Genomic DNA, 16,034 nt, shown 5'->3' with positions numbered 1-16,034 from the left:
ACACAGATCAAATACACACTCAGACCAAACACACACACAAACCAATCACACACACAGATCAAACATACACACAGACCAAACACACACACACACAGATCAAATATACACACAGATCAAACACACACACAGATCAAACACTCACACATCAAACACACTCACACAGACCAAACACACACACAGACCAAACACACACACAGACCAAACACACACAGACCAAACACACACAGACCAAACACACACACATCCCAAACACACACAGACTAAGCACACACACAGATCAAATACACACACAGACCAAACACACACAGACCAAACACACACACAGACCAAACACTTACAGACCAAACACACACAGACCAAACACACACGTACAAAACACACCCACAGACTAAACACACACAGACCAAACACACACAGACCAAACACACACACAGACCACACGCTTTCAGACCCAACACACACAGAACCAAACACACACAGACCAAACACACACACAGACCAAACGCTTTCAGACCCAACACACACATAACCAAACACACACATAGAAAACACACACACAGACTAAACACACACACACAGACCAAACACACACTGACCAAACACACACACAGCCCAAACACTTACAAACCAAACACACACGCAGATCAAACACACACACAGATCAAACACACACATACACAGATCAAACACACACACAGACCAAACACACTCACAGATAAAACACACACAGACCAAACACTTACAGACCAAACAAACACACAGATCAAACACACACACATAACAAACACGCACACAAATCAAACACACACTCACAGACCAAACACACACAGACCAAAAACACACACACACAGCTCAAACACACACACAGATCAAACAAACACACACAGACTAAACACACAACTTCGAAACACACACAGACCTAACACACACACAGACCAAACACACACACAGTTCAAACACACACAGACAAAACACACACAGACCAAACACACACTCAGATCAAACACACATACACAGACAAAACACACACACAGACCAAACACACACACAGATCAAACACTCACACAGACCAAACACAAACACAGATCAAACACACACACAGATCAAACACACACACAGATCTAACAGACACAGTCCAAACACACATACAGATCAAACACACACACAGATCAAACACTTACAGATCAAGCACACACACACAGATCAAACACTTACAGACCAAACACACACACAGATCAAACACACACACAGTTCAAACACACACACAGATCAAACACACACACACAGACCAAACACACACACAGTTCAAACACCCACAGATCAAACACACACACAGATCAAACACTTACAGACCAAACACACACACAGTCCAAACACACACAGACCAAACACACACAGATCAAACACACACACAGATCAAACACACTCACAGATTAAACACACACATTCCAAACACACACACACACAGATCAAACACTTACAGATCAAACACACACACTGATCAAACACTTACAGACCAAACACACACACAGTCCAAACACACACAGATCAAACACAAGCAGACCAAACACACACACAGATCAAACACACACACAGATCAAACACACACACACAGACCAAACACGCACACAGATCAAACACAAACAGAGATCAAACACACACAGATAAAACACTTACACACCAAACACACACACAGATCAAGCACATTCACAGACCAAACGCACACACAGATCAAATACACACTCAGACCAAACACACACACTAACCAAACACACACACAGATCAAACACACACACAGACCAAACACACACACACACAGATCAAACATACACACAGATCAAACACACACACAGATCAAACACTCACACATCAAACACCCTCACACAGACCAAACACACACACAGATCAAATACACACACAGACCAAACACACACACAGACCAAACACACACAAACAAAACACACACACTGACCAAACACACACACAGCCCAAACACTTACAGACCACACACAAACGCAAATCAAACACACACGCAGATCAAACACACACACAGATCAAACACACACTCACAGACCTAACACACACAGTCCAAACACACACACAGATCAAACACACACACAGATCAAACACATACAGACCTAACACACACACAGACCAAACACACACACGGTCCAAAAACACACAGACCAAACACACACAGACCAAACACACACACAGATGAAAAACTCACACAGACCAAACACACACACAGATCAAACACACACACAGATCAAACACACTCACAGATCAAACACACACACAGACCAAACACACATACAGATCAAAGACACACACAGACCAAACACACATACAGATCAAACACACACACAGATCAAACACTTACAGACCAAACACACACACAGATCAAACACTTACAGACCAAACACACACACAGATCAAACACACACACAGTTCAAACACACACACAGATCAAACACACACACACACAGACCAAACACACACACCGTTCCAACACACACACAGATCAAACACACACACAAATCAAACATACACACACAGATCAAACACTTACAGACCAAACACACACACAGTCCAAACTCACATAGACTAAACACACACAGACCAAACACACACACATATCAAACACACATACACAGACCAAACACACACACATACCAAACGCACACACAGATCAAACACACACACAGACCAAACACGCACACAGATCAAACACAAACACAGATCAAACACACACACAGATCAAACACTTACAGATCAAACACTTACAGACCAATTACACACAAAGATCAAAAACACTCACAGATTAAACACACACCTACCAAACACAAACACACAGATCAATCACTTACAGATCAAACACACACAAAGATCAAACACACACACACTGATCAAACACTTACAGACCAAATACACACACAGTCCAAACACACACAGACCAAACACACACAGACCAAACACACACACAGATCAAACACACACACAGATCAAACAAACACACACAGACCAAACACGCACACAGATCAAACACAAACAGAGATCAAACATACACACAGATCAAACACTTACACACCAAACACACACACAGATCAAACACATTCACAGACCAAACGCACACACATACCAAACACACACACAGATCAAATACACACTCTGACCAAACACACACACAAACCAAGCACACACACACAGATCAAACAGACACACAGACCAAACACAAACACACACAGATCAAACATACACACAGATCAAACACACACACAGATCCAACACTCACACATCAAACACACTCACATAGACCAAACACACACACAGATCAAACACACACACAGACCTAACACACACAGACCAAACACAAGTACAGACCAAACACTTACAGACCAAACACACACAGACCAAACACACACACAGATCAAACACACATACACAGACCAAACACACACACATAAAAAACGCACACACAGATCAAACACACACACAGACCAAACACACCCACAGATCAAACACACACTCAGATCAAACACACACACAGATCAAACACTTACAGATCAAACACTTACAGACCAAACACCCACACAGATCAAACACACTCACAGATTAAACACACACATACTAAACACACACACAGATCAAACACTTACAGATCAAACACACACACAGATCAAACACTTACAGACCAAACACACACACAGTCCAAACACACACAGACCAAACACACACAGACCAAACACACACACAGATCAAACACACACACATATCAAACACACACTCACACAGACCAAACACGCACACAGATCAAGCACAAACAGAGATCAAACACACACACAGATCAAACAATTATACACCAAACACACACACAGATCAAGCACATTCACAGACCAAACGCACACACATACCAAACACACACACAGATCAAATACACACTCAGACCAAACACACACACATACTAAACACACACAGATCAAACACACACACAGACCAAACACACACACACACAGATCAAACATACACACAGATAAAACACACACACAGATCAAACACTCACACATCAAACACACTCACACAGACCAAACACACACACAGATCAAACACACACACAGACCAAACACACACACAGACCAAACACACACAGACGAAACACACACACTGACCAAACACACACATATCATACACACACACAGCCCAAACACTTACAGACCAAACACACACGCAGATCAAACACACACACAGATCAAACACTTACAGACCAAACACACACACAGTCCAAACACACACAGACCAAACAAACACAGACCAAACACACACAGATCAAAAACACATACACAGACAAAACACACACAGATCAAAAACACATACACAGACAAAACACACACACACATACCAAATGCACACACAGACCAAATACACACACAGATCAAACACACAGACACAGATCAAACACACACACAGATCAAACTCTTACAGATCAAACACTTACAGACCAAACACACAGACAGATCAAACACATTCACAGATTAAACACACACAGATACCAAACACACACACAGATCAAACACTGACAGATCAAACACACACACACAGATCAAACACTTACAGACCAAACACACACACAGTCCAAACACACACAGACCAAACACACACAGACCAAATACACACACAAATCAAACACACACACAGATCAAACACACACACATAGACCAAACACGCACACAGATCAAACACAAACAGAGATCAAACACACAAACAGATCAAACATTTGCACACCAAACACACACACAGATCAAACACATTCACAGACCAAACACACACTCAAACCACACACATAGATAAAACACACACACACAGACCAAACACACACACACACACAGATCAACCATACACACAGATCAAACACACACATAGATCAAACACTCACACATCAAACATACTCACACAGACCAAACACACACACAGATCAAACACACACACAGACCAAACACACACACATATCAAAAACACACACAGACCTAACACACACAGACCCAGCACAAACACAGACCAAACACTTACAGACCAAACACACATAGACCAAACACACACAGACCAAACACACACAGACCAAACACACACACATCCCAAACACACACAGACTAAACACACACACAGATCAAACACACACACAGACCAAACACACACAAACCAAACACACACACAGACCAAACACTTACAGACCAAACACACACAGACCAAACACACACATACAAAACACACACACAGACTAAACACACACACACAGACCAAACACATACAGACGAAACACACACACTGACCAAACACACACATATCAAACACACACACAGCCCAAACACTTACAGACCAAACACACACGCAGATCAAACACACACACAGATCAAACACACACATACACAGATCAAACACACACACAGACCAAACACACACACAGATAAAACACACACAGACCAAACACTTACAGACCAAACACACACACAGATCAAACACACGCACATAACAAACACGCACACAGATCAAACACACACTCACAGACCAAACACACACAGACCAAACACACACACAGATTAAACACACACACAGATCAAACACACACACAGACCAAACACACAACTTCGAAACACACACAGACCTAACACACACACTGACCAAACACACACACAGTCCAAACACACACAGACCAAACACACACAGACCAAACACACACACAGATCAAACACACATACACAGACCAAACACAAACACAGACCAAACACACACACAGATCAAACACTCACATAGACCAAACACACACACAGATCAAACACACAAACAGATCAAACACACACACAGATCAAACACACACAGACCAAACACACATACAGATCAAAAACACACACAGATCAAACACTTACAGACCAAACACACACACAGATCAAACACTTACAGACCAAACACACACACAGATCAAACACACACACAGTTCAAACACACACACAGATCAAACACACACACACAGACAAAACAGACACACAGTTCAAACACACACACAGATCAAACATACACACAGATCAAACACACACACACAGATCAAACACTTACATACCAAACACACACACAGTCCAAACACACACACAGTCCAAACACACACAGACCAAACACACACATACCAAACACACACACAGATCAAACACACATACACAGACCAAACACACACACATAAAAAACGCACACACAAATCAAACACACACACACACCAAACACACACACAGATCAAACACACACACAGATCAAACACACACACAGATCAAACACTTACAGATCAATCACTTACAGACCAAACACACACACAGATCAAACACACTCACAGATTAAACACACACATACTAAACACACACACAGATCAAACACTTACAGATCAAACACACACACAGATCAAACACTTACAGACCAAACACACACACAGTCCAAACACACACAGACCAAACACACACAGACCAAACACACACACAGATCAAACACACACACAGATCAAACACACACTCACACAGACCAAACACGCACACAGATCAAACACAAACAGAGATCAATTACACACACAGATCAAACACTTACACTCCAAACACACACACAGATCAAGCACATCCACAGACCAAACGCACACACATACCAAACACACACCCAGATCAAATAGACACTCAGACCAAACACACACACAAACTAAACACACACACAGATCAAACACACACAAAGACCAAACACACACACACACAGATCAAACATACACACAGATCAAACACACACACAGATCAAACACTCACACATCAAACACACTCACACAGACCAAACACACACACAGATCAAACACACACACCGACCAAACACACACACAGACCAAACACACACAGACGAAACACACACACTGACCAAACACACACATATCAAACACTCAAACAGCCCAAACACTTACAGACCAAACACACAGGCAGATCAAACACACACACAGATCAAACACATATATACACAGATCAAACACACACACAGACCAAACACACACACAGATAAAAAACACACAGACCAAACATTTACAGACCAAACACACACACAGATCAAACACACACACACATAACAAACACGCACACAGATCAAACACACACTCACAAACCAAACATACACAGACCAAACACACACACAGATCAAACACACACACAGATCAAACACACACAGACCTAACACACACACAGACCAAACACACACAGACCAAACATTTACAGACCAAACACACACACAGATCAAACACACACACACATAACAAACACGCACACAGATCAAACACACACTCACAGACCAAACATACACAGACCAAACACACACACAAATCAAACACACACACAGATCAAACACACACAGACCAAACACACACACAGACCAAACACACACAGTCCAAACACACACAGACCAAACAAACACAGACCAAACACACACACAGACCAAACACACTTACACAGACCAAACACACACACAGACCAAACAGACACACAGATGAAACACTCACACAGACCAAACACACACACAGATCAAACACACACACAGATCAAACACACACACAGATCAAACACACACACAGACCAAACACACATACAGATCAAACACACACACAGACCAAACACTAACACAGTTCAAACACACACACAGATCAAACACACACACAGATCAAACACACCCACACAGATCAAACACCTACAGACCAAACACACACACAGTCCAAACACACATAGACCAAACACACACACAGATCAAACACACACACACAGATCAAACACCTACAGATCAAACACACACACAGTCCAAACACACATAGACCAAACACACACAGAGACCAAACACACACACAGATGAAACACAGATACACAGACCAAACACACACACAGATCAAACACACACACAGATCAAGCACTTACAGATCAAACACTTACAGACCAATTACACACAAAGATCAAACACACTCACAGATTAAACACACACACATACCAAAGACACACACACAATGATGAAACACTTACAGACCAAACACACACACAGATCAAACACACACAAAGTTCAAACACACACACAGATCAAACACACACACACAGACCAAACACACACACTGTTCAAACACACACACAGATCAAACACACACACAGATTAAACACACACACACAGATCAAACACTTACATACCAAACACACACACAGTCCAAACACACACAGACCAAACACTCACAGACCAAACACACACACAGATTAAACACACATACACAGACCAAACACACACACATACAAAACGCACACAAAGATCAAACACACATACAGACCAAACACACACACAGATCAAACACACACACAGATCAAACACACACACAGATCAAACACTTACAGATCAAACACTTACAGACGAAACACACACACAGATCAAACACACTCACAGATTAAACACACACACATACCTAACACACACACAGATCAAACACAGACCAAACACACACACAGATCAAACACTTACCGACTAAACAAACACTCAGATCAAACATACACACAGTTCAAACACACACACAGATCAAACACACACACACAGACCAAACACACACACAGTTCAAACACACACACAGATCAAACACACACACAGATCAAACACACACACACAGATCAAACACTTACAGACCAAACACACACACAGTCCAAACACACACAGACCAAACACACACAGAACAAACACACACACTAATCACACATACACAGACCTAACACACACACATACCAAACGCACACACAGATCAAACACACACACAGACCAAACACACACACAGATCAAACACACACACAGATCAAACACACACACAGATCAAACACTTACAGATCAAACACACTCTCAGATTAAACATACACACATACCAAACACACACACAGATCAAACACTGACAGATCAAACACACACACAGATCAAACATTGACAGATCAAACACACACACAGATCAAACACACACCCACAGATCAATGTTACGGCCCTCTCGGGTCGCAACCGGGTTCTTTCTCTGATGTAAGTATAGTTTGGGTATCCGGCCCAAAGCTTGTAGTGGCTTTCAAGGGGTGGGCTCTGTAACGAAAGTAAATTAAAGGGGAAGGGAGACAAAGGCAAAAACTTAATGACATAATTGTCACCATCACCATAAATAATATATATCTTATCACACAGGAGAGTTATTAACACTATTATATACAATGTAGTCTTCTTCTGAAGACGCGGAGTGTTCCACGTTGCTCGACGATGCTAAGGTCTTGGTCCTCTTGTGGCCTCACGACAAATCCTTCCATTCTCTTGAGTCAACCCTGGCCACAGGCCAGCCAAATCACAGTTCCACTGGGGGCACCGTCGTGGAGGCCTTCAACCACAAATCCAGCCTGTAGCTGGCAGGTTCCAATCAGCAATGCTGGTTAGGCCACTCCACGACCGATACTGGGGTAGCGAGCCCTAGTCAGGAGCCTCGTGTGATCCCACAGATCACTCTCCTTACCACAACACCCCAGTGGTTAAGCGTCTCCACCAGTCAGTCCTGGGTACGACAATCCCTCAGCTGCCACGTCACAGGCAGGCTTACACCTTAGTGTTCATCCGGGGGGTGACTCACAGCTGCTGCAGCAAATACTTGGAGACAAGACGGCTGCCTTGGGTAGACTTATCCAACGTTCATTACAGCAGTCCCAGGTCGACTCTGTAATCAGACACGTCATCAGTAATAGGGACACTCTAGGGCACCTCACTTACAGGCTTAGACACAAACGCCCACCTATCCACTCCATAGATGGCGTTGCTGTCTAAGCTCTACCTCACCAGAGGTCAGCAGCGGCTGTGTTATGAGCTGATCAGGACGGGAAACTAGCCCTTGTGGCCAGTATATCTCGTCCTCACCAGATGGCGCCGTCCATTTGGAGGGGGTTTCGTGAGCTGACCCACAGATGGCGCGGTCGTCACTGCTCCATGCTCGGACGCTGTGCTCGGGTCCGTAACACCTCCCCACCAAAAGGAATTTGGTTTGGGGTTCTATAAAGAAAAACACAAACCAAATTAGTATGGGGATACAACTCCAAATGGACTTACATACTCTGTAAACTGGAGTGGCGAGGATGTCTTGTCCACAGAACTGTCCCACTGGGCAACTCTGGCACAGATGAAACTTGAAGATGGAAGACAATGTCCTGCCTGACGTAATTGTCCACACCTCCACTGCGATGTCAAGCAGGGGCTTAATCTCACGTGTCCCGAGTAAGGATTGGTGTAGACACGATTTGGGGCGACTCGACACTTCCCTGTGTCGTGGCACCGATGATGGCTGGTCACAGACGGCATTTCTGGTACCGTTCCGGTAGTCCTTCAGGGAGACGGGAACCTGGAATACAGGGGTCTGATAATTTAGAGTGACAGCGACAGTGGGCAAGTCAGTACTTACTGCACACTCGCCTACTAGGCCCACACCTAGTTCCAACAGAGCTGCTCGTACATCGAGGATGGCATTCGCTCTGCCACCGTCAGGTCGACCAACGTTCCGTATAATGCTGCATCCAGGGTCAGCAATCACACGGGGGGTGTCAACCTGTCGAAAACAGTCACTTATAATATCACATCTCGTACCTCCTGTATCTACCATCACCTTCCAGGTCCCTCCTTTGACTGCAACTCTCGCAGTGCAAATCTCCAATCCCTGGGATCTCTTCGTGATGTTCATGGGAGCCATCATCTGTCGGGTCGTCCACTGGTCCTTACCGAGAACACACATAAGAACAAAAAATACCGCTAGGAAACATTTGGTTAACTTAGGAACAAGTTTCCTGAGCTTGAAATGTCCATAGCCGGCTACATCCATTAGCCTGGTTTGGACCAAAGAGGACACTACAACCTTCGCACATACCTCACATACCTCCGACGTCTGGGGAATCTCTGGCCGGTTCAATGAACGCTGTACCTTGCCATACCGCAAGTACACATCCGCCTTCGCTCCAGACTCTGGGGAATCTCTGGCCGGTTCAATGAACGCTGTACCTTGCCATACCGCAAGTACACATCCGCCTTCGCTCCAGACTCTGGGGTATCCGTGGGTGCTTGCACACGAGACCTCTCTTCTTGCTCAGTCGCTTCTGCTACCTTAACCGCATGTTCCTCGTCGGGAGAAGAATCAGGAGACTCTCCTAGGATGTTGTCAATCTGTAGGCGAGAGGAAGGATTAAACATACTTAATTCCGGGTCTGTCTGTACCTGGACATTACCACTGCCTGCTGTTACCTCAGACCTTGCTGTTGCGGCTGACTCGTCCGCGACCTTGGGATGATTGTAGCTCCAATCTGTCACCAAGTCGTTGGCTAGTATCACGTCAATCCCAGCTATAGGTAGGGTATCGACTACTGCCAACGCTCATGTGCCGCTGAAGTAAGGCGAGTCGAGATGTACCGGCACTAAGGGGGCGACATACTGCGTCCTAGGAAACCCAACTAGGACAACCTTTTGTCTCCTATCCACACTCACTCCCTCGGGTAACGAGCTACTCACGATCAGGGACTGGGCTGCTCCACTATCTCTGAGCACTACAACAGATCTACCAGTATGACCACTCGATACATACCCGCTTGAAGTGTGAGGGGAAAACAATCTGGATTCTTCCTGACTAGTCATCAGGGACGGGGTTCCCTCTGGTGGTGTCACACAGCTCACTAACATCACCTCCCTACGTGGGCCGCTACCTCTTCTGCCTCGGCACATAGCAGCTACATGCCCTTTCTGCCCACAAGTCCAACACACCATATTCCTCCTCGGACTCCGGTGTTTCGGACTGCTAGGACTGGTCCTTCGAGGGCTACTTGGGGGCGTCTTCTTAGTGCTTTGTGGGACGGGAGTCTCCTCTTCGTCATGACGAGGTCTGTCAAACCGGCGTGGGTAATTCCTCGGGACATACTTAGCAGAAGGCCTATGCGTTAGGATGTACTCTTCAGCCATGGTGGCTGCCGCACGTAAGGTTTCTACCTGCTGTTCCTCTAAGTACGTCTTCAGGTCTCCAGATAAACAATCCTTGAAGTCCTCTAACAGTATGAGCTGCTCGAGGTCTTCTTTGGTCTCCACCTTCCGAGAGGCACACCATTCCTGGAAAAGTCGCTCCTTGATGGTCGCGAATTCGGTGAAAGTGTGCTCTGAGGTCTTCTTCAGGTTTCTAAACTTTTGCCTGTACGCCTCAGGTACCAATTGGTACGCCATGAGCACTACCTTCTTCACCTTGTCGTAATCGCCAGAGTCATCAAGGGACAACGTGGAGTAGGCGATTTGGGCCTTCCCAGTCAAGACAGACTGTATCATGATGGCCCAATTCTCCTTTGGCCACTCCAAAGAGGCTGCGACTTTCTGGAAGGCCGCGAAGAACTTCGAAACTTCCTTCTCGTTGAACTTCGGGACCATTTTGATGTTCCTTACCGGATCGAAACTACTCGTTTCCGTTGTTGGCCTTCGACCACCTAATCGCAATACTTCTAGCTCATGTTGTCTCTCTTTTTCCTCTCTGTCTCGTCGTTCTTGCCTGTCTCGTTCTTCTCTTTCTCTTTCTCGTTTCTCTTCTCTTTCTCTTTCTCGTTCTTCTCTTTCTCGTTTCTCTTCTCTTTCTCTTTCTCGTTCTTCTCTTTCTCGTTTCTCTTCTCTTTCTCTTTCCGCTTTCCTTTCTTCTAATTCTAAACGCCTCATCTCTAATTCTTTATCTTGTCTCTCTCTTTCCATTTCTAATTTCTTCCATTCTATCTCACGATTAATTTCCAAGGCACGCATTTTTACTGTAAGTAAACTTATATTCAGCTCACCTGCATCGCTGTCAATGTCACTGCCTTTATCTTCCTTTTCAGTGGAAGCTACTTCTTCACTTTCTTTGGTACTTTGTGCCTCACTTTCTTGTTCCTCATCGGCCTTCAAATGCCGGTGAACCTTGGACAAGATCTCCACACGGGAATCACTGGCACGTATCTTGATCTCCAGGTAGGCACTCACTAGTACAAGTTCCTGTTTCCCCAGATATTTTAATCTGGCGAGACAGTCCTCCCTGTTCACAAAAGCCTGAACATCGTCCAGATCGTCGATGGTCGATTTTTCTGCCATTGTCGCTGAGATGGAACACTAGCACTTAACACACCGCTTTCGTTTAGCACTTAACGCACCGAGCACTGTTCTACGTCAATATTGCACTTTATCGCACCAATCACTGCACTTGCCAATATTGCACGTAATTACACCGGGCACCGCACTACACAATATTGCACTTAATCACAGCGAGCACTTCGCTATACAATGTTGCACGTAATCACACCGGGCACCGCACTACACAATATTGCACTTAATCACAGCGAGCACCGCACTCTACAATATTGCACTGAATCACTCCGAGCACCGCTCAGGACGTATAACGTCCTAATAGTCACACACAGAGGGAATTATTTACAGGGATTACGCCACTTCACCACCCCTGTCAAACATACTTGACAAGGGGTCGGATCCCGCTGGGGATGCCAATTATGTTACGGCCCTCTCGGGTCGCAACCGGGTTCTTTCTCTGATGTAAGTAGAGTTTGGGTATCCGGCCCCAAGCTAGTAGTGGCTTTCAAGGGGTGGGCTCCGTAACGCAAGTAAATTAAAGGGGAAGGGAGACAAAGGCAAAAACTTAATAATATAATTGTCACCATCACCATAAATAATATATATCTTATCACACGGGGGAGGTATTAACACTATTATATAAAATGTAGTCTTCTTCTGAAGACGCGGAGTGTTCCACGGTGCTCGACGATGCTAAGGTCTTGGTCCTCTTGTGGCCTCACGACAAATCCTTCCATTCTCTTGAGTCTACCCTGGCCACAGGCCAGCCAAATCACAGTTCCACTGGGGGCACCGTCGTGAAGGCCTTCAACCACAAATCCAGCCTGTAGCTGGCAGGTTCTAATCAGCAATGCTGGTTAGGCCACTCCACGACCGATACTAGGGTAGCGAGCCCTAGTCAGGAGCCTCGTGTGATCCCACAGATCACTCTCCTCACCACAACACCCCAGTGGTTAAGCGTCTCCACCAGTCAGTCCCGGGTACGACAATCCCTCAGCTGCCACGTCACAGGCAGGCTAACACCTCAGTGTTCATCCGGGGGGTGACTCACAGCTGCTGCAGCAAATACTTGGAGACAAGACGGCTGCCTTGGGTAGACTGATCCAACGTTCATTACAGCAGTCCCAGGTCGACTCTGTAATCAGACACGTCATCAGTAATAGGGACACTCTAGGGCACCTCACTTACAGGCTTAGACACAAACGCCCACCTATCCACTCCATAGATGGCGTTGCTGTCTAAGCTCTACCTCACCAGGGGTCAGCAGCAGCTGTGTTATGAGCTGATCAGGACGGGAAACTAGCCCTTGTGGCAAGTATATCTCGTCCTCACCAGATGGCGCCGTCCATTTGGAGGGGGTTTCGGGAGCTGACCCACAGATGGCACGGTCGTCACTGCTCCATGCTCGGACGCTGGGTTCGGGTCCGTAACAATCCAACACTTACAGACCAAACACACACACAGTCCAAACACACACAGACCAAACACACACAGACCAAACACACACACAGATCAAACACACACACAGATCAAACACACACACATAGACCAAACACGCACACAGATCAAAAACAAACAGAGATCAAACACACACACAGATCAAACACTTACACACCAAACACACACACAGATCAAACACATTCACAGACCAAACGCACACACATACCAAACAAACACACAGATCAAATACACTCTCAGAAAAAACACACACACAAACCAATTACACACACAGATCAAACACACACAAAGACCAAACACACACACGCACACAGATCAAACATACACACAGATCAAACACACACAGATCAAACACTCACACATCAAACACACTCACACAGACCAAACACACACACAGATCAAACACACACACAGACCAAACACACACACATATCAGAAACACACACAGACCTAACACACACAGACCAAACACAAACACAGACCAAATACTTACAGACCAAACACACACAGACCAAACACACACATACCAAACACACACATCCCAAACACACACAGACTAAACACACACACAGATCAAACACACACACAGACCAAACACACACAGACCAAACACACACACAGACCAAACACTTACAGACCAAACACACACAGACCAAACACACACATACAAAACACACACACAGACTAAACACACACACAGACCAAACACACACACAGACCCAACACTTACAGACCCAACACACACAGACCAAACACACACATAGAAAACACACACACAGACTAAACACACACACAGACCAAACACACACAGACGAAACACACACACTGACCAAACACACACATATCAAACACACACACAGCCCAAACACTTACAGACCAAACACACACGCAGATCAAACACACACACAGATCAAACACACACATACACAGATCAAACACACACACAGACCAAACACACACAGATAAAACACACACAGACCAAACACTTACAGACCAAACACACACAGATCAAACACACACACATAACAAACACGCACACAGATCAAACACACACTCACAGACCAAACACACACAGACCAAAGACACACGCAGATCAAACACACACACAGATCAAACACACACACACAGACCAAACACACAACTTCGAAACACACACAGACCTAACACACACACAGACCAAACACACACACAGTACAAACACACACAGACCAAACACACACAGACCAAACACACACACAGATCAAACACACATACACAGACCAAACACACACACAGACCAAACACACACACAGATCAAACACTCACACAGACCAAACACACACACAGATCAAACACACACACAGATCAAACACACACACAGATCAAACACACACAGACCAAACACACATACAGATCAAACACACACAGATCAAACA

General features: G+C 44.9%; 1 protein-coding gene across 1 annotated transcript in view; it reads left to right on the top strand.

Moving 5' to 3' along the window:
- LOC138358994 (fap1 adhesin-like) overlaps positions 1-13,991 on the top strand; it is a 199,653-nt gene extending 185,662 nt beyond the window's left edge. The window contains exon 39 of the mRNA XM_069317485.1: positions 13,825-13,991. Within this exon, the coding sequence (XP_069173586.1) occupies positions 13,825-13,991 (167 nt within the window). The remainder of the gene's footprint in view (positions 1-13,824) is intronic.
- Positions 13,992-16,034: the final 2,043 nt, after the last annotated feature.

The sequence above is a fragment of the Procambarus clarkii genome, chromosome 88 (genome assembly GCF_040958095.1).
Source record: "Procambarus clarkii isolate CNS0578487 chromosome 88, FALCON_Pclarkii_2.0, whole genome shotgun sequence".
Taxonomy (NCBI): Eukaryota; Metazoa; Arthropoda; class Malacostraca; order Decapoda; family Cambaridae; genus Procambarus; species Procambarus clarkii.
This window is presented reverse-complemented; position numbering and strand designations above follow the sequence as displayed.